We start from the raw sequence: 21,888 nt of genomic DNA, 5'->3' as shown, positions 1-21,888 counted from the left end.
CACCTAGCCGGGGGTAGGAGGGGAGACTGAACCAGAAATAACAGAAGAAACAAAAGGAAAAGGTAAAGTAAAACAAAATGAACAGCATGTCCTGGAGAAAGGGTGAAAGGGGAAAAAGCCAGAGGCCATGAGAGGGGAAGGGATAAATTCAGGGGAAAGAATGGAGAACAAGATGGGGAATGATCTGTGACAGGGATCAGAGGAGAGTGGAAGAGACACACAGAAATCAACAGGTTTGGGAAATGAGTGCTAGAAAAATGGTGAATAAAAAATGAACAATATGAAAGAAAAGAGAACACAAAATGGGCAAAGATTTATAAAACATCACTGATCTGTACAAAACCCTCCCTGCTGCTGCGGAGCATCCAGCTTCTTCCCAACTCCCCAAACCCTGATTAATTAATGCTGGGTCCCTACCACCCCCACATCTGCCTGTCCCCAGCCCAGCCACCTCCCATCCTTGGTGCTACATGAAGGGAGGGAGGAGGAGCTTCCATGGTCATAGAGATGAAGAGCCTGGGATTGGGTAGCTGGAAGTCCTCCAGGGTCACAGAGACTTGGATGACAGTAGCTAGAGAAGCCCATTTTTTTTTCATTCTTATCCCTCCACCCCCCCATCCCCATTTTCAATGACACCGTCTGAGCCCAGATCCACAGAGTCGTCCTGGATCACAGGAGAACAATGACAAACAGGCTGCAAAATCCTTGGGGCAATGAAGTTGGCTCCTCTGCCTCCATCACTCCTTGTTCTCTGTGGTTTGACAGATCAGAGACCCCTGCCTCAAGACAGTAGAGACTACACTGTATGAAGCTAGAGAGGCTGGTTTCAGGGTCCCCAGTAGGATGTTCCTCTTCGCCATGTGTCTCAGGGCCAAAGTCTGAGCTGAGATCCCGGCCACCCCACCCAGAGCCAGGGGCGGATTCTCTCCTCAGTGACAGAGGCCGGTGGGAAAGCAAAGATCGGGGCCCCGTCACCAGCATTGAAAAATGTCACCTGCCTCCGTCCGCAGTCTAGATATACTCCAAGCCTGCTGGGGACCTGGCTGAGAGGCAGAGGGGTCTCAGGGGAGGTGAGAGCCTGGCAGTGACCCCAGCAGTACTCCACAGCCCAGATCCCTCTCTCAGGGTTACGGCTGATCCGCCCTTTCCTGCTCACAGACTCTTTGACCACCCCCACAGCCCAGTAGAGCCCATCCCCCACTGAAACCTCCCAGTAATGTTTCCCTGAGGTGAAACCCTCAGAGCCCAGCACACAGAGATCAGTGTCAAATCTCTCAGGATTGTTGGGCAGATCCTGTGCTGTGTCTTCCCATCTCACACTTTTCCGATCCTCAGACAGGACGAGTTGGGGATGAGCCGTGTCTGGATCCAGAGTCACATTCACTGGGGGGAGAGAGAGAATCAGAGTGCGAGGGGCTGAGCTCAGCCCTAGGGGAGGCTGGGACCATTTCTCACACTCCCCAGCAGCCCTGTTCTGGCTGGATCCCAGGGAACTGCTTCTGTTCTGGGCACCTGAGGCTGAGCAGAGAAGTCACTGCAGTAGTTCCTCCATGTGTGTAATTGGACCCACTTCATTAGTTTCTCATTCATTTGCAGAGGCTTCAGCTCCCAGCTCCCCCTACTGGAGCTGCTCCATTCTGAGCAGCAGATACAAAGCCAGGAAGGTATCAGAAGTTTTTGTGAGAAGGGAGAAGAAGAGGCAGGTAACAGCTTTAAACCCCAGAGGGAAGCTCCCTTACCTAATGCAGCCTCCACTCCCAGGCCAGGAAACAGAGAGGATGGTACAGCATTGGGAGATGCTAGAGAGTAGGAGGCAGCATTGTGTGGGGTTGCCCCATTCCAGCCCAGGGAGAAGGGAGGAACTGCCAGCATCAGGAGAGCATATCCCCAATCCAGGAAGCAGTGGAGAGCTCCAATGGGAGAACCCTGCCCACAGGAAAGGTAGGATATAGGAGAAGAGTGATGAGACCCCCTGCACCGGGGTAAAGCAGAGGGATGCAGGGCCGGCTCCAGGCACCAGTGAAGGAAGCAGGTGCTTGGGGCGGCCAATGGAAAGGGGCAGCATGTCCGGGTCTTTGGCGGCGGGTCCCTCAGTCCTGCTTTTCCTCTTTGAGCTGCTGCCAAAGTGCCGCCAAAGAGGAAGAGAGGGAGTGAAGGACCCGCGCCAAATTGCCGCAGAAGCATGAAGCGGCACAATTGTGCTGCCGCTGGAGTGCCGCCGATCGGCTTCATCTTTTTTTTTTTTTCCTGCTTTGCTGCTTGGGGCATCAAAAAAGCTGGAGCTGTCCCTGGAGGGATGTGTCAGCCTGAGGGCAGAGAACTCTGTTTGGGTGCTGGGCAGTGTTTCTGTTCAGCAGCGTGGGCATGAACTCAGCACTAAGGTTGGTGTCAGGAGTGTTTGTGTGACTTCAGCTTGGGATCTTCTCACTGTTTAATGTGTTATTTTTAAGACTGTGAGTATTATGGCTGGTGTTCGTTTGGTTGGTAACTTTAGTTACAATCTCATGCAGATGTTTTCACTGGAATTTTCTCATAATTTAAAGATACTCTCCCCTGCAATCTCACCCAGTCTGAGTGATCCCAGGGATTCTCCTCTTTTTGTCTCCAGTATAGATGGCAGAGTGGCTGGAGGGGGAAAGGATTAAAGAGACAAGAATTCAGGCTTTTGTATTTATAATAGCATTCGCACTCTGACCTCATAGAACTCTGTTTTAATTATGGTAAAGAAACAGACAGAGACATGCTCATATCTTTAATATAAACCAATCTGAAACCTACCTCTATTATCCAGTTCTCCAGAGCACACAGAAGGTCATTACAAGGGCCAATCAGAGGAGGGGCCAGGAGAGCCATTTGGCCTGGGCCTCAGGCTCAAAGGGAGCCTCAAATTTAGACACTTATATATTTTTTTGCCATTTGATAAGTTTCAGTTTGTTTTTATGCACATCCCTATTGGACCAAAATGTGACACAATCTCTCAGTTTAGAGCTGCAAATTTAAGCAAATAAAAGATGTGATTTGGTAAAAGACATAATTTTTTTTCTTAACCGATATAGAGTTTTTATTTTTATTATGGTTATGAACCTCAAAAAGCTGGAAGTGGCCCAGGCCTCTCTGGACCTTTGAGAGGGCCTGGTCATTATAGCATTAAAATATAGCCCTCATAACAACTAAAAATAGTATTGCTGTTGTTGCAACTTAAAATGTTCACTTCTGCATTTTAAAAATGGATTCAGTTTACTAGAAGTAACTGTTCATATATGCTGTAAATAAAGAAGGCAGGAAATTTAATGCTTTTCCTGGAGGGGTTAACTTGTTTAAAAGAAACTCTGCATCTTAAATAACAGATAGAAAGCTCTTTGCCCATTCTACTGACTATCTGAATTTTTTACTATTCAATCTGGCCCCAGTCCAATTAGATCAAATAAACAGAGTTCTACTGTATTTCCTTTCTCAGTCAGGCATTTCCTAGCAATAGAATCAACAACCACGAGAATCCAGTTGCTTTGTTTCATTCACTTACTAACTTTTGTCATAACCTAGACCCAGATCATACAAAGACTTTGGTATAAAAGTACATTTGCCCACTTTGGTCCTTTTGATACTAACGGGATGTTCAGAATTTGCAAAATTCTGGCTTTAATTGTGAGCTGTTGTGTCTGTTTACCCAGCGTCTCTACAAAGAGCAGAATGATGGGGCCCTCAGCCTGCATAGGCAGAAATAGGAATACTAATAGAATCATTTTATCAATGTGGAAATGGGAGAAGGTTGACTCAATGGGCCAGATTCACTCCAGTACTGGCAAAAGGGGAGAGGGGAAGCAGTTTGACTCTCCTATTCAGTAGCTGCAGGGGCCAATGCAGACTTTGGCATAGGCTCAGGAAGTTTTGAAGTCCAGCGAGAGTCCCTATTACAGTGGCCCTCATGTTTCTTGGCTATCAGAAAGAGTAGGCACAGCTTTACATTGCCCATATTTCTCTATCCCTTGTCCATCCCCTCCCTCTTCCACCCGCCCTCATCAACCCCACTTCATTCCCACCCCTCTCAGGAATTCTCCTTGTAGCTGCAGCTGCTGTGGAGGAGACACAAGAGGCTCCTGTGCTGAAGAGATTCCTCATGGTGTGGGAAGGGGTTTTTCCTTCCCTACAGCCCATGTGGCACAGACTAGTTGCCATATGGGACCAGGGCATAGTGATCGTCTAGGTCCAGATTTAACAAGTGGCCTATAATTTAGGATCCAGATTTTGGTCCCAATTTTTAGGCACCTGGGGTCTGGTTCTCACAGAGGTTGGGCATCTGCAGCTCCCATTGATTCCACCTGCAACTGTGGATGCTACACAGCTCTGTAGCACATGCCCTGCAGTTCTCTACTTAGAAGAGAAACTCAGGTGGCCAAAATTAGGTCATTTTACTAAATTTGGGCATTAATATTCTGACCTTTGGAAAGTCATGAATTAATGTGAGACATCCTGTTGCCTCAGCCTCTGCTACATCTGCTCAGTTTGTCTGCTTTCCACTATATATTGTGTTAAGTATTGAGAATATGTACAAGGGTCATTTCTTATGCATAAGTTTTGACAGACCGAGATTATTGTGCATTTATACTGACTATTTTGGCTTTGTCCTGGTTGGCAGTTTGCTTGACATAAGGGAAATGTTGCCTTAAGTAACCTTGTGATTAAGTGATGTGTTCATAAGTCGTTATGTGGAACAAAGAGATGATTTGACCCCACAATGTGCTTAAAGACAACAGACATCCAAAATATACTGCACGGGAGCAGTTAACAAAGTCCAAAAACCCAGCTGCAGAGAAAAGGGACAAAGTGACCTATGTATAATCAGTGGTAATAAACCAATCAGAAAAGAGAATAATAATATGAAAATATATTGGATAGAAAAAGCCTTACCCATTATAAAGTTCATGCATGTGTATTGTATGAGTTATATAAAATAATTAATATAATTAACACTCAAAAGTGATTGCAAAAGAATAAATATATATTTTAGACATGTATAATATATCATACCTCATAAGAGCGTTATAGGAAAAATCCATTGTGACCCGCCTATGCCCCAGGAGACAATAACTGGCCAGTACTTCTTTCTGTATGTCTGTCATTTCTTATTCCAATACTAATTATAATTGCTTTTTGTATAAATAAAGGCTTGCTTTTTGTATAAATAAAGGTTTGAATTCATAACCCTGAGTGTCTTGGACCCCAAGTGCATGGCATTCTCACCAGCAATTAAATAGAAGCATAATCTAATTATGAACTAATTAGCCAAAGCCATTCTTCTGCCACAGTCTCAGAGGCTTATCCTGATTTCCCTACCCTACATTCCTTCTCAGTACCTTTGAATTCCCTCAGAGTCTTCATTAGAGCAATAGTTTTCTGGAAGAAGTCACTGAGTCTCTTTTCCAGTTCAGGAGAAATCTCCAATGGCTGCTGGAACTTCCCCTTCTCACACCTGGACAGAAACAGTTTAATGTGGTTATATTTCATTTAGTGACTCGTTATTAGTTCTTGCTAGTGAGTTGCTGCTCTAATGGGCCTGGAGTTAGAATTCCTCTACTTCTCCCAATCTCAGAGCAGGTGCAACACGGGCCATGGCAGTGCAACCTCCCCCTCAAAGATCCCATTAATGTTCTTCAACTCTGGCCTGGAGAGACCAGTTCTGGGGATAAAAGGGGAATTGAGTCTCCATGACCAATTCACCCCTTGGCCTCCACCCTCTGATGGACAGGAGGTTCCCATGTGAAGTGCTGTAGAAATCTTCCCACTAAACATTGATTCACCAACTCTCTTCTGCCCAGCGCTTTCCATCCAGGTCTCCAAACAGTCCTCAGGTGGGAAAACTTGATCACTGCTGCCGTGGGTTGAATGCTAACCAGTGCCCCAGTAGTGAAAGTCCCATATTCCATCTCCCTAATTCTGATGTAGCCAGTCCCCCAGAGATATGACTTCTCTAGAATATCATTTAGGTTTATCTTTTCCATTTAATAGGCAATTCCAGAGTCTTCTGTAAAAAGGTGAGAACCTCAGGATTAAGTTGATCAGAGAGATTTATATCCAAAATGCAACCTTCCCCCACATTTTGCTGTAGAACCCTGGGGAGATATGTTGGTAATATCATCTCCAAATTTCTTCCCAGCATTATGAAGTGTGAGGGTGAGTGAAAGAAAGCCACCTACCTGCTCAAGGTGTTTCTGACATCCTTTTGGAGAGAGAGAGAGAGAGAGAGAATTTCAGTCCCATCTGATCCACGCTTAACATTCCAAGGAAGGGATTTTGCAAGTATGGAGAAAAGAGGCTCTGTCCTGACTCCAGGACCGTGGATTCCCTGAGCTAATGGGGCATTTCAATCTCTAATATCTATGGGTCTGTTACTGCAAAAAACAATATTCATTCATAATTCAGCCAAGCACACACTGAGATACACTGTGGTCTCTAACTGCTGGAGTCCTGTGCCCATGTTTTAGGAGCAGTCCTGTCCCTGTGTTGGGATATAGAGTATTTCTAACTCAGTCTCACCTGCAGGAATTCAGTTGCTGGTTTCTGACACTTCCTCTCCATCTCACTGATCAGCTCACTGAGAAGGGAAATCTCCTCAGAGAGTTTGGTGATATTTTCATTCTGTATCTTCACAATCTCCTTGTCTAGCTTTTCCAGTTGGGCCAGCAGGAGTCGCTCTTGTTCCTCCAGGAACTGCAGCAGTTGCTGAAATTCAGAAATGATCTTCTGCCTCTCCTTTTCTATCTGTTTCTGTAAACCAATAGGGAAAGGGCTGGTGAGGGACATGGAGGCAGCATGGAGTCATGGGTGGTGGGTGAAGCTTCCCCTTGGAGAGGCTAGACCCCTGCCCTGCCTCTTCCAGCCAAGGCTCCACCTCTTCCAGCTGAGGCCATGTTCCTGGTCTCTGCTCTCAGCCCCACACCTCCCATGGCCCTGGCCAGAGGTAGCAGCTGAGAGCTTGGTTTGTCCTCTTCATGGCCCTGGCAAGAGTAGGGGGAGGGGGGAGAGGAGAGGGTAGCTAAGAGTCATGGGTGGGGGCTCAAGGCTCGGCCTTGGACAGAGTTCTGAGCCTGTCCCCTGTTTTGCCCCCTCTGCCCGCAGCCCCACACATGGCTCCACCCCATTCTGCCTGTTGTCCCGAGGCCATGCTCCACTCCACCTCTTTCCCCTGAGGTCCTGCCCTCCACTCACTTCTTTCTGCCCCCTCCTCCCCCTACGAATCGGGGAACAAGAGCTCTTCCAGACTTGGCACCATGGCAGGAGGAGACTTTTCTGTGGTTGGCCACAGTCCCTGGGCATTGGCACTATGGGCCCATACAGTAATCCACCACTGCCCTCCCACCTTCCCCCGGGCGAGTGAGGTTTGTGAAGGCTTAGCTTCCCCCAACTTTCATTATGTGCTACCCATTCCTTGAGTCCTTTATTTGACCTTTGCCCTGCTGATTGTTCAGTAAACAGAACTTCTTTGTAAAGCCCTAAGATTTCTGACATTTGATTCTACCCTGTGGTTACTTAGAATCACAGAATCATAGAAAATTAGGCTTGGAAGAGACCTCAGGAGGTCATCTAGTCCAACCCCCTGCTCAAAGCAGGACCAACCCCAACCAAATCATCTCAGACAGGGTTTTATCAAGACGGGTCTTAAAAACCCCTAAGGAAGGAGATTCCACCACCTCCCTAAGTAACCCATTCCAGTGCTTCACCACCCTCCTAGAGAACTAGTGTTTCCTTTTATCTAACCTAGACCTCCCCCACTGCAACTTGAGACCATTGCTCCTTGTTCTGTCATCTGCCATCACTGAGAACAGCCGAGCTCCATCCTCTTTGTAACCCCCCTTCATGTAGTTGAAGGCTGTTATCAAATCCCCCCCCACACACTCTTCTTTTCTGCAGACTAAACAAGCCCTGTTACCTCAGCCTCTCCTTGTAACTCATGTGCCCCAGCCCCCTGATCGTTTTCCTTGCCCTCCGCTGGACTCTCTCCAATTTGTCCACATCCTTTCTGTAGTTGGTGGTGGGGGGCAACACTGGACACAATACTCCAGATGTGGCCTCAGCAGTGCTGAATAGAGGGGAATAATCTGCTGGCAATGCTCCTACTAATGCAGCCCAATATGCCATTAGCCTTCTTGGCAACAAGGGCACACTGTTGGCTCATATCCAGCTTCTCATCCACTGTAATCCCCAGGTCCTTTTCTGCAGAATTGCTGCTTAGCCAGTCAGTCCCCAGCCTGTAGCGGTGCATGGGATTTTTCCATCCTAAGTACAGGACTCTGCAGTTGTCCTTGTTGAACCTCAGATTTCTTTTGGCTCAATCCTCCAATTTGTCTAGGTAACTCTGAACCCTATCCCTACCCTCCAGCTTATCTACCTCTCCTCTACTTGGGAGAGGATTCTCTCACACATTTTTATTTTAGCTCCAGTACCTCTGAAAAGGGATGTTTCCATGGTTGACATGATTAGGACATTGTGTTGTCAATGACCTGTAAGAATGGAGATCCAGGGCAACAGGAGGCAAGACTTGGCATTACACTGACAGAGATGTCCGGGTGAAAAAGAATCATATGATCCAACAATGCAAGAAATGACATAGATACACTGAAAGCCACAAGGGCTAGAAATTAACTCAACTGAAATAAAAGCTTAGATTCTGCACATGAACCTAACACAAAAAAATCTAGGATCATGGAGAAATATACTCGTGCCCATATTTACCAAGGTCACAGAGGAATCTATGGACAAACAAATCTCTCACCACAAGTCTCCACAGGTTAATAACAACAGGCACCTACCAGATACTCCTGGCTTTTCTCCTCTCCAGTCACTTTAAATCCAAGCAGCTTTTCTCTTTCTTTCCTCAGAGTCTTCAAATGCACCTCACATTTTTCCTGTAGGATAAGAAATTATAAAATATCAGGGTTAGAAGGGACCTCAGGAAGTCATCTAGTCCAACCTCCTGCTCAAAGCAGGATATATCTCCAGATCCCTAAATGGCCCCCCTCAAGGGCTGAGCTCACAACCCTTGATTTAGCAGACCAATGCGCAAACCACTGAGCTATCATTTTGAACACTGAGAAAGGTGTGTAGGGGTTTGTTCTTATACCCAAAACACAAGATGACTGTTGGTGCTAATCTATTCATGACATCAGGGCCACAGAGTAGATGAAACTGGAGACTAGAAGTGTGTCATATTCAGACTTGTTTCCAAATCAGTTTCAGTCTTTTCAGTAATTAGAGAGAGACCTCAATTATCCAAGCTTGACTGGTACTTATTAATTAATTAGTAGTACAGCACGGACTAACTAACTGGAGCCACATGGTGGTGAGTCAATAAATTTACTTTTGAGAAGATTAAACTAACGAAGTGACAGAACAAGGAGCAATGGTCTCAAGTTGCAGTGGGGGAGCTTTAGGTTGGATATTAGGAAAAACTTTTTCACTAAGAGGGTGGTGAAGCACTAGAATGGGTTCCCTAGGGAGGTGATGGAATCTCCTTCCTTAAAGGTTTTTAAGGTCAGGCTTGACAAAACCCTGGCTGGGATGATTTAGTTGTGGATTGGTCCTGCTTTGAGCAGGGAGTTGGACTAGATGACCTCCTGAGGTCCCTTCCAACCCTGGCACAGGTCAGCACTGCCCAGAAGTAGTTTTGCTGCAGACAAGTCTAATCCTAGGTGGTATTTAGCATGGACCTGCATTGTCTGGAGCTCTTTTGTGTGTGGACTCAAGGCACTAGGGGTCCACATGGTGTTTAACACAATGACCTCCTCTAGTGTAGGCTGGTATTTGAATGTGAGCCCTCCTGGAGCAACACATGAGTACAGCATCCCAGTGGGAAATCTCCTCTCCCTGTTGGGCTTGAGACATTTATCACAGCGTCTTTACCTTTTAATGGCCACATTTCATCACTGCTCAGTGCTGCTGGAGATGCAGCAGGGCCTATTTGTTAGGGCCCTGATCTAGTCCTTGAGAGATCTGGGTTCTATTCCCAACTCTATCACTGACCGGCTGGGTGACACTAGGAATGTAACTGCTCCTCTCAGTGCTTCTGTTTCCCCTCCCACCCTTTGTCTGTCTTGTTTAGAATCTAACCTACACAGGGCAGGGATTGTACCTCACCGGGTTTTGTGCAGGGCCCAGCACAATCACGATCAGATCTCATTTGGTCTATTGGGGATACAGAGACGAAAATACTACTAATAAAAAGCATGTTACAAATCAGTAACAACAGCTTGTAATTTCCTAGTCTCCACCCTGAAGGACATAAGAATGGCCATATTGGGTGAGACCAAAGGTACATCAAGCCCAGTATCCTGTCCTCTGACAGTGGCCAATGACAGGTGCCCCAAAGAAATGAACAGACAGATTATCATCAAGTGATCCATGCCCTGTCACCCAATCCCAGCTTCTGGCAAACAGAGGCTAGGGACACCATTCCTGCCCATCCTGGCTAATAGCTATTGATGAACCTATCTTCCATGAATCTATCTAGCTCCCTTTTGAACCCCTACCCGTTTAGTATTGCGGCCTTCAGCAACCCCTCTGCGCAAGGAGTTCCAGAGGTTGAACAGTGCTTGTGTTGAAAAAATTTACTCTCTTGGCTTGTTTTAAACCTGCTACTCTATTCCTTGCGTGGCCTTGTTCTTGTATTATATGAAAAGTAATAACTTTCTATTTATTTCTCCACACCCATGTAATTTTATAGACTCAATCTAATCCCCCATGGCGTCTTTTTTACAAGCTGAAAAGTCCTAGTTTTATTAATCTCTCCTCATACGGAAGCCGTATACCCCTAATCTTTGTTCCTTTTCTGAACCTTTTCCAATTCATATATCTTTTTTGGGATGGGCGACAACACCTGCATGCAGTATTCATAATGATATGATATAGAGGCAATATTCTGTTTATTATTTATCCTTTCTTGATGATTCCCAACATTTGTTCCCTTTTTTGACTGCCACTGCACTCGGTGGATGTTTCATGAACTATCAAATGACACCAAGATCTCTTCTGGTGGTACAGCTAATTAGACCCCATCATTGTATATGTATAGTTAGGATACGTTTTCCAATGTGCATTCTTTGCACTTGTCACATTAAAATTCATCTGCCATTTGTTGCCCAGTCACCCAGTTGTGAGATCCTTTTGTAGCTCTTCACAGTCTGCCTGGGACTTACATTCTGAGTAGTTCTATATCATCGGCAAATTTTGCCACTCACTGTTTACCCCTTTCCAGATCAATTTATGACATATGTTAAATAGGACTGGCCCAGTACAGATCCCAGGGGACACCATTATTTACCTTTTCCATTCTGGAGAACTGACCATGGTTATTCCTACCCTTTGTTTTCTATCTTTAACCAGTTATCAGTCCATGAGAGAACCTTCCTCTTATCCCACACTGCTTATTTTGCTTAAGAGCCTTTGTGAGGACCTTGTCAAAGGCTTTCTGAAATCTAAATACTCTATATCTACTGGAATCTCCTTTGTCCACATATTTGTTGACCCCCTCACAAGAAATTTTAGTAGATTGGTGACGCATGATTTCCCTTTAGAAAAACCATGTTACTATTTCTGAACAAATTATGTTCATCTATCCTGTCTTACAATTTTGTTCTTTATGAATAGTTTTGAACCAATTTGCCCAATACTGAAGTGAGGCTTACTGGCCTGTAGTTGTCAGGTGACCTCTGGAGCCCTTTTTAAAAATTGGCATCACATTAGCTATTCTCCTGTCATTTGGTACAGAAGCTGATTGAAATATAGGTTACCAGATGACGCGTTATTCCCTGCATTCACCATTTTATCTCGCTTCAGAACTCTCGGTCAATACTAATCACGGTCTGAGACTTTTTACTGTTTAGTTTATCAATTTGTTCCAAAACCTCCTCTAATGACACATCAATTTGGGACAGTTCCTCAGATCTGTCACCCAAAAAGAACGGCTCACATTTGGGAATCTCCCTCACATCCTCAACAGTGAAGACCAATGCCAATAATTCATTTAGTTTCTCTGCAATGGCCCTATCGTCTCTGAGTGCTCCTTTTACCATCTTGATCATCCAGTGGCCTCCCTGGTTGTTTAGTAGGCTTTCTGCTTCTGATGTATTTAAAAAAATGTTTTGCTATTACTTTTGGAGTCTTTGGCTAGCTGTTGGGAAGGGAACTTTGGCTAGATGAACGGAACACTCTCACACAGACTGGCCTGTAACTCATGTGATTTAAACCTCAGTGGTCATTTAACAACTTCTGTTCTGTAGAAAGTTCCCTTATGTCACCATTGGGAGCTGGGTTTGAAAAGGAACCAGATTCCCAGAAAGAAATTCTCTCACATCAGACATCTTTAATTCTTCAGGGCTTTTTGCCTTTCTTGCCACACTTTCATATAATTTACTTGTTATAGTGAAGGCTTTACAAAGCAGAATAATGCAGTTACACTGGGTTCCCGCCACATCTTTTAGCTCAAATGACCCGTAATGGGAAATGGTTTGGAAAAGAATTCAACTTTTCAGAGGAAGGTTTCTTGCATTCTACATCGGTAAAGTCCTGATGCTGCATAATGTATTTTTTATAGCATGTTTCATAAAATGGAGGCTTTACAGAGCTCAGAGATGCAGTTACACCACTAGCTGTGATAGGCAACTTGCTATAAAATTAATCTGTAAATAAAATCCAAAGTTATTACTCTGATTAATAGCTTAAAAAAATATCCAAAATCTAAAGTTACTCAACTTAACAGCAATTCCTTACATTGTACTCCTAGGCAGTCTCCTTTAAGGGAACCACCATATGGGCTCACGACAGATAGCAAATCAGTCAGATAAAAGTTTGATCCTCTTCACAGAACAGTTTCAAAGGTTCTTGGTGTTCCCTGTACACCCTCTCCCCTCCCGAGCCTTTTGCTGCCTCTAAACTTGGCTGTTTCTATGTCTTTCATGAGCTGCCTGTTTGACCTGAGGTTTCTCTGTTGCAGTTTCTCTTTACTGATGGCCAGTGGCAGATTAACACACTGGCCCATGGGACCTCAACCAACTTGGGGCCCCCAGGAGCACCAGAACCTGTGTAGGAGGGAGGAGGGCCACCAGCACCAGAATTGTGGCCCTGCCCTCTGCCCCTCCTGTTCCCTCACAGGCCCTCCCCCCTGGCCAGGCCAGAAGCTGGAGCCAGGCCGAAGTAAGAGCCGCCCAGGGAGCCCAGGCTACTGTGGGGAGCCTGGACCTTCCACCTGCTGGGGGCGGCCAGCCCTTTGCCCGTGTCCCCACCCCCAGGGCACACACTCAGGGCAGGTGGAGGGTCTGGAGCTCCCCACAGCAGCCCGGGCTCCCTGGGTAGCTCTGAGGGATTCTTGGGGAGAGAGGAGGAGCAGGGGGCGGGGCCCCATCATGTGGGGGGGGGGTGGTCCTAAGGCCCATCTCAGTCCCTCCCATGACCAGGAAGAGGCTGGCACAGTCCCTGCAGCCGCGCTCCATGCCTGCCTGAGGATAAGGAGGCAAATGCATGGTGGAGGCATGAGGGGGTCACATGCCCCACAGATTTCTGGAGATTGTTCTGGTGGGGATGGCCAGCAGCGAGGAGGCAGTACTCCGCCTGGCAGCAGTGCTCTCACTGGGTCCCCGCAGCTTGGGGAGGGAGGGAGGAAGCAGCAGGAGCTGGCTGCCAGCTGAGCTCCTCCCCTGCCACATGGGGCTGTTTCACCTTCCCTGGTGCTGAAGTCCCAGTGCTGCTGCCTGCTTTGCAGACCATCCACTGAGGTTAGTCGGGGCTGGAGGCAGAGGCATAGTGTGAGACGCCAGGAGCAGGGAAGGCAAAGCAACCCCATGTGGTGGGGGGAGGAGCTCAGTCAGCCAGCGGCTAACACAGTGGGGTCCTGGTCCTTGACTGAGGCGCCCAGGTGCTATGATAATGCAGCCAGCCACCCTGCTGCTTCCTCCCTCCCTCCCCAGGTTGCAGGGATGCATTGAGAGAGCCACTGCGAGGGGGTGTGCTGCCTCCTCAATGCGGGATATCCATGCCAGAGTGGTCCCGAGAAATCAGAAATCACGTGACTCCCAGGATCTTTCATTTGTGCCCCCCACTAGCCACAGATATGTGTCACCTCTGAAAGTGCGGGGCTATGGCTGCCCCCCTGGTTCTGGTTCCCTTCAGCCACCAGAGTGTGGTGGGCCCAAATGTTCTTTGTGCCCAGGGCCCCAATAAATCTTAATCTACCTCTGCTGAGGGCAGGAGATGGCTGTATCGGATCCCTCCCAGCACAGGCTGAGCAGGCTTGACTATAATTGTGCCCACACTCCAGAGTGACAGGTTCTGTGAAATACTTCAGACAGATGGGACATGTAGCTTCATCCTGAAGATTTTCCACCCAGTTGTCCACAGCCATGGCTCCCTCTGGGCAGTGTAACAGGGTAAAGTTCACGTTCCTGAGCTCAGAAATATACCCCACCGGCAACAACACTGGGTGTTTCCTTTTGCTGTTTGCTAAAGGTAAAAGCACCAAAGAACTACACTGAGTACGTGGAGAGAGAGAAGTTCAGGGGGTTGAAAGTTAGCTAACAATGACTCACAGATCTGAGAAGTTCAAAGGACAATTCTGCAGCCATTGAACCTGAGTAATACACAGACACAGCATTCAAACATGACGCTGGGTAGAAATTTGATTTTTTCAGAAGGGTCATAGTGCTACAATCTGCCTCTCTCAAAGGGCAATTCTTCATTTTGGGTAAATGCAATCTGAGTACAGTAGAAAATTCAGAAAGTGCTCAGATTATGTTTGAAAAGAAAATAAATGACACATACAAAAGCTTGTTTGGAGGGAAGGGAAATTTGTATACTCATTTATATACACTGCAAGCTCTTTGGGGCAGGGACCTCAGTACATGTAAGCTGCCAGCACAGATTTGTGTATCGTGTTTATTTTCTTGGGATAGTAAACTGGGCCTTCTTCCCCGCCTGCTTCACACACAGAACCCCCAGCTGGGGAGAGGGGGATGAGGATCATAGCAGTAGTTGCTGGAGTGAACATCATATTGAGATGCGTAGGGCAGTTTCTTCTTCTCAGAGCTGTTAACTCAGGCTCTCTACAGACTCAGTCACATGTCACTATATCAGTTATGCTTGTGACATATTTTCAAACTTTTCTTGTCAATCATATGGGCTAGAAAGTTACTTTTTGGTTGCTGATTTTTTTATTCTGCAACCTGAGGATCTGTTTTAATCATGTGACTCCAGAAATGGGTCCCTAGGGAAGAGCCCAGAGTACCTGTGCTTAAACCCACTCATGTATAGACGTTCTACCAGGGGCAACTGATTCTTCTTAAAGGTGGAGTGGCCACAAGGCCCTGCCCTGTCCCGCCTCTTCCCCTGAGCCAAGCTGTGGGGCCAGGGCCCCTCCACCTGCCTGGCCCATGTGTCCACCTCTCGGACTCCTCACTCTGCAGAAGTGGAGGGTCTGCAGCACCCCACAGCTGCCTGCGTGGCTCTTACCGGCTGCAGCTCTTTGGCCCCCAAGGCTGCACCCACCGGCTAGGCTGGAAGCCAGAGCCAGGTCAGGGGAACAGCCATGCAGGCAGCTACGAGGAGCTGCAGACCCTCCACCTGCCCTGGGTCGGGGACCTGGGGGGTGGGGACATGGGCCGAAGGCTGCTCTCGGGGCCCCTCCACCCAGGCATGTGGAGGGTCCATGGCTTCCCACAGCTCCCCGGGCTGTGTCCATGATTAATAACAATACCCTGATGGCAGTGCCTGGGCTGTCAGGGATGTGGTGGGAGCAACTCATTCCCTCTATTCCTGGCCTGGCAACAGCATGGACACATCTTGCTTCAGTCCTGAGTGTGAGGAAAGTGCCTCACACAGGGCTCTAGTTCCCTTGTCTCCCTAATGAACAGTGCAGGGCTGACAAGCTGAGGCAGCATCAGTGGCCAGGGCTCCCCACAGAGAAGAGATTTAGGTCGATCCAGAGATCAGAGGAGAAAATCTGGGAAACTGGGAGATTCTGGGGCTCTGAAAGACTTAGTCTGAAAAGGAAAGGATTGGATTAACCCAGATCCACAATGTTTCCTACCTTATATTTCGGGGCAGCCTCCTCCATGAGAAGCACCGTGTGAGATCTGTGCTTGGGGGATCTCTCACAAACCACACACACGGCTTCCAAGTCCTCTTCACAGAACAGATCCAGGGATTTGTCGTGACTCTCACACAAATTCTCTTTTCCTGGTTTTAAATCTAGTTGTTTGATTTTTTCCACTATATTTGCTAGCTGATAGTTATTCCGGAGACTCACTTTCCGGATTCGGGCTCTGCAGTTGGGGCAGCGCACAGGGTCATAGTCCCCCTTTGTCCATGTACCACAGTACTGAGTAATGCAGACTCGGCAAAAAATGTGCCCACAGTGTATGGACACTGGGTCTGTCAGATATTCCAGGCAGATGGGACATTTGGTTTCCTCTTGGATTTCCTGTACAGGAGTCACTGAGGCCATGGCTGCTGGGATCTCTGGTCTTCTGTTCTCTCTGCATCAGAAATGGTTTTGCTGATAATGGGAGGTGCTTCTTCCACTTCATATCAGGTGCAAAATGAAGTGAAGAAAAAGGAGAGGCCAGAAGGAGGAGCAGGAGAAAGATAAGGAAAGAAGGAAGCAGGAACTCCATAAGCAAGGAATGAGAGCAGTGGGGTGTAAAGAAGCAGAAAGGGAGTGAAAGGAAAAGGGGGAAAGGACACAACCAGACAAGAACACAAAAGCTTAAACTCAGGGTCTGTCTACACAATACAAGTCCAGGAGGTCGGGCTGGATTGTATTCCAGCGGCTAGCACAAGCCGCCATCTTGCTGCTGCAGCCACATTGCTATTGGTAGTGTGCTCGCTCCAGCAGAATCAAAACATGTACATGTACACAAACTGTGTATCACACTTCCTGGTGCTTGTTCTCTATCGAACTAGGAATTCTTAATTCACAACGAGGGCATCCACAGCCAAACACAGCCTTGCATTGAAACAACAGCAAGTGGGAACTAAACACCATTGAGTTATTTCAGTGACTGTCAGGGTTCCCCCCCACACTCTGAACTCTGGGGCACAGACGTGGGAACCCGAATGAAAGACCCCCTAAGCTTATATTTTACCAGCTTAGGTTAAACCTTCTCTAAAGCACTAATTCCTTAGTCTGATATTGCTGCCACCACCAAGTGATTTACACAAAATATTCAGGGAAGAGTCACTGGGAATCCTTATCCCCCTAAAATATTCCCCCAAGCCCCTTCACCCCATTTCTTGGGGAGGCTTGAGAATAAACCATCAACCAGTTGCCTTAGCAATGTAAGCACAGACCAGACCCTTTCTCTTCAGAACACTGAAATCAATCCGGTTCTTAAAAAAAGAGCTTTATTTATAAAGAAAGAAGTAAAAGAATCACATCTGCAAAACCAGGATGGAAGCTAACTTTACAGGGTAATAAAAAGATTTAAAACACAGAGGATTCCCCTCTGGGCTCAGCTTCACGGTTACAGAAACAGGAATGAAACTACCCCTGTAGCATAGGAAAATTCACAAGCCAAAACAAAAGATAACCTAATGGATTTCCTTGCCCTACTCACAGTTTCTGTGGTTTTAGATGGATTATTCCAGGTATATTTTCAGGAGATGTTGTACCTGCTTGGCTTCTCCCTCTGTCCGGAGAGGGAACAACCCACAGGACAACAACAAAATCCTTCCCCACCAGATTTGAAAATATCTTATTTTCTCATTGGGCCTTCTGGTCAGGTGCCAACTAGGTTATTTGAACTGCTTATCAGGTAAGGCAATCAGTACAGTTTCCAAGGATACATAAAGGTTGCTACCCTTCCCCCTACAGTCATGACAGTGACAATGTGAGGGCAGAGGAGCCTTTGCTTGGCTGTGTCTTGCTGAACATCTAGCCACCTGCCTGGGACCAGCCTGGATACAGGGCCCCATTGGTTAAGGTCAGTTTGTGTGCACTAGTGATAAGGCATGAAAACAGCAACAATTCATTAATCAGCAGCAACCCTTGAGCTGAAGGGTGATTTTATGATAAATCTTTTCAGATTTATGACATCGCAGTCTAAAGGTTACAGCCCAGTCCATTCGAAACACCAGCTAAGAGCTAGAAAGATTTTAGTTATAAACTTTGTAAAACTCCATAGACAGAAGGAAAAGTAACAATCCTACCCACCCCCACCCCATTCAAGCTGTTCCAGTGTCTTCCCATAATTTTTTTCTCCTTGGGTCAATACTGAGCTCATAATCGCTATGTGTACTGGTTCTCCTCAGGGGAAACACAAGCCATGGATCCATGTTTTGGTTTGTCTGACTCTGGGGAGAGAAGTGTCAGCTCTGAGAGAAGGAACAATAAGGACTGCTCAGGACACAAAGCTAGATATGCTGAAGTCCACAATGAGCAGCAATATACTCCCCTACACAGGCTGTTTGCTGCTGGAGCTCCCCACAAACGTTTCCCACCAACGCATTTGCTGCCATACGTCTAGATTCTGACCCGGGTCGTACCATTGCTCCACTGACCTGAGCAGTTAGCCAGTGTTTGGGGCCTCGCTCCATTCTTCCCTTTGGAGGAGAAATTGATTATAAGAATGTCATATTTCTTTGGTGCAGTCATTATTATTTACAAACAATGTCCCACACATTCCTGTGCCCTGAAGACAGTACAAACAAACAGCAGCAGGCAGTTTCCTTACTCAGAAATCCACACCTGCTTTTCTAGGGAACCCTATGCCTGAAGCAAGCTCTGTCTCCATTTCCTCCATCCGTTTCCAGGATCAAACTCATGACTGCTTCTCTTGGCTTTCAGCACACAGAAAGCTGCCAGTCAATCCCTCAGACACTGTATTTTCAGCTAGTTCCAGGGAACCGCCCCTTAGGCTTGGCATACACTTAAAACATAGGCGCTGATTCCGTGGATATTCTGGGACTGGAACATCTATGGGGAAAAATGATGGGTGCTGAGCACCCACTAACAGCCCCCCATCAGCTTCCCCCACCCCTCAGCATGCCCCGCAGATCAGTGCCTCCCCCTCCATCCCCGCACGTCTCACCTGCCACAATCAGCTGTTTTGCAGTGTACAGGAGGCTGGGAGGGGGAGGGAGAAGCAAGGACACAGCATGCTCGGGGAAGGAGGCGGAACAGAGAGGGAAGAGGTGGGGCTGGGGTGGAGCGGGGGTGGGAAGAGACAGGGTGAGGGTGGGGCCTTGGGGGAAGGGGTGGAGTGAGCGCAGGCCCTGGGGCTGAGTCGGGGGTGGAGCACCCCTGGCACAATGAAAAGTCAGTGCCTGTGATTTAAAATGTAGATTAACCTAGTTAGCTTATTCAGGCCTGTGAAAAATAGTGTGCACTGAGTGCCACAGCTAGATTGACCTAACCCTCAGTGTAGAAAATGGAATTCTTCCGTTGACCTGGCTACCGCCTCTCAGAAAGGGTGATGGAAAAACCACTTCCGTCAATGTAGGAAGCATCTATATTACAGCGCTTCAGTAACACAGCTGTAGCGATGTAGCTCTGCTGCTGTAGTGTAGATATTCCCTTATTCTTCCTGAGCCCCGGTCTACACCTAAAACTTAACTGTATCACTCACTGATGTGAAAATGTTCACATCCTGTATGACATAGTTATTTTGATCTAATCCCTCATGTAGCCGCAGCTAGGTGAATGGAAGAATTCTACTGTTGACCTACCTACCACCTCTCACAGAGGTGGATTAACTGCTGCATTGATGGAATAACCCCTTCTATTGATGTAGGAAGTGTCTATTTTACAGAGCTACAGTGGCACAATGCTGCTCTAGTCTAGACACACCCTAAGACTATGATCCACAAAATCCAGCACTCTAGCTGGGCAGCCACTTAAGCTAGCCAATGAGAGATGCCAATGAAGGGGGCATGTGCTAAAACTTCCCCACAAAAAGTTAAGTGCCTGCTTAGCTGCACATACCATGGATGGAGGAGAAGGGATAGTGCTTTCACTTCACCTCCCTTATTATAGAGGACCACTGAGATGAGTAGAGTTACGGCTGAGACCAGCTTTCTGTTTAAAACTTGACTATTTTTAATCAACACGGTTCCTCAGATTGCATTGATATTTGGAGTGCCTTGTGGAGGAGCAGGTTTGGACTAGTGGTACAAATTTGAGGCCATTCGATGAAAGGTTCTCAAGACTACTTTTTAGTGAATTCTGTGCCAATGCGCACACACAGAATTCGTTGCCCCCATAGATTTTTTTTTCTCCTCCGATTATAGATTCTGCTGGAGAGGTGCTGCAGTTACACCTTTTGTCCACCAGGGTTTTCTGCAGTGCCAGACGAGAGGGCAGCCAGCTGGGCGGAAAGGCTGCATTCCTCACAACAGAACCAAGTAAGGAGGGACAGAGTGGGGCACATGGGGCTGCTGGGTGGGGGGGAGGGAATCACAGACTGGGGTTCAGAAGGGCTAGTGGGGGGACAAACTGGGATGTGGGCTCAGGAACTAGTGGAGTGATAGCATTGAGCCAGGGGCTGAATGGGAGGGGGCTGCAGGGATACGTGGGGATGGGGGTGGGGGCTGCAGGGATAACAGGGATGTGGGACAGGGACAAGGGCAGATGTGCCTGCCTTAATGGGAGAGGCTAGGGGTCAGCCAGGGTCTGCATGGGGGAGACTCCTCAACTCCCTAATAACCTCTCTCCCACCTGCAAAAGAAACCTGTTCCATACTTCTCCCACTCACACCCAACAACCCTCCAGGTTCGCTCCCAGGCTTCTTCGCTCTCCCTCGCTCTTCTGTTACCCCTGACTCCACAAGTCTTTGTACTGCTTCTGAGGGATGCAGGAAATATGTATCTGTATTGTAGTTTAAATGAATTATTACTCAAAGTTATGTATTAATATGCGTAGTATGGAATCTATTTCTCTCTCTCTCTGTTTTTCTCCCTAATCTTTTTTCTTGTTGTCTGTATGGTTACAGATGTACTTATTGACAGATATTTTGAAATAAATTAACAAAATAATTGAAAGTGGCATGATTATATTGTATTATTTTGACAAATAAAATATGCAGATTGTTTTTCAGAATTGTTAAATATTGTTTGTACAATTTTTTGATGCAGAATTCACCCAGGAGAACAAGCTATAGCTCCCTGAATAAAACAGCTTTTCCAAAAGTGGATGGCTTCTACTAACATTTTTGTGTCCACTAATAGGGAAAAGCCCAGGGCTGAGCATTTTGCATCTGTGTCTCACTCACTGGAGGCTTACCTCCATGGGACCCACTAGCCTTTTCTGATCACCATTGGCTTCTCCTGATAAGACCAGCTCTCAGATTCCTATGGCTGCCACACAAAAGTGATTATACTGAGCACGTGCAGAGAGAGCACTGCAAGGCTGAAAACCAGCCACATCTCATAGGCTCTGGGTGCCTCTGAGGGACTGCAATGGCTACTGAATCTGAGCATCACCTAGATATTATGAGCTCAAATCCAACCTAATCAGAAATTAAAAAGAGGAGGGATCTTGCTCCAATCTGCCTCTGAGAGGTTTATTTATTTGGGGGAATGTAGCCTGAGCACAGCAGAACATCCAGAAGATGCTCAAACTGTTTTTGAAAAGAAAAGAAATGACACGTGCAAAGGATTGTGGGGAGGGGAAAGTGGAATTAGGGGGCAGAGAAGCAGAGTGGGATGGGGGAGAAGGTTGGGGCTGCAGCAAGGTGAGGGAGATTATGGAGAGGGGGATAAATGAGGATGGCTGGGAGGGAAGGGGAGAGTGGTTGGAGGGTCAGATGAGGTAGGGAGGAGGTGAGGATTCCTGGACAATGCACGACATGCTAAGAACACTCCCGCCAAAAAAGAAGCAAGCCTGGCAGGAACATCTACCTGAGCTAGTGT

The 21,888-nt window shown here is 47.0% G+C and overlaps 1 protein-coding gene across 1 annotated transcript; it reads right to left on the bottom strand.

Moving 5' to 3' along the window:
• Positions 1–445: 445 nt before the first annotated feature.
• Positions 446–17,348, bottom strand: LOC116822722 (zinc finger protein RFP-like). The gene is made up of 7 exons (XM_032776793.2): positions 16,070–17,348; positions 8,808–8,903; positions 6,535–6,765; positions 6,195–6,217; positions 5,355–5,470; positions 2,566–2,625; positions 446–1,383 (listed from the first exon to the last, which is right to left on the bottom strand). The coding sequence occupies exons 1-7, from the start codon at positions 16,484–16,486 to the stop codon at positions 866–868; spliced, it is 1,461 nt and encodes a 486-aa protein (XP_032632684.1). The 5' UTR covers positions 16,487–17,348; the 3' UTR covers positions 446–865.
• Between the last annotated feature and the right edge of the window lie 4,540 nt (positions 17,349–21,888).

This window comes from Chelonoidis abingdonii, chromosome 13 (assembly GCF_003597395.2).
Source record: "Chelonoidis abingdonii isolate Lonesome George chromosome 13, CheloAbing_2.0, whole genome shotgun sequence".
Taxonomy (NCBI): Eukaryota; Metazoa; Chordata; order Testudines; family Testudinidae; genus Chelonoidis; species Chelonoidis abingdonii.
Note: the sequence above shows the minus strand (reverse complement) of the source record. Positions and strands in the feature narration are given on the sequence as shown.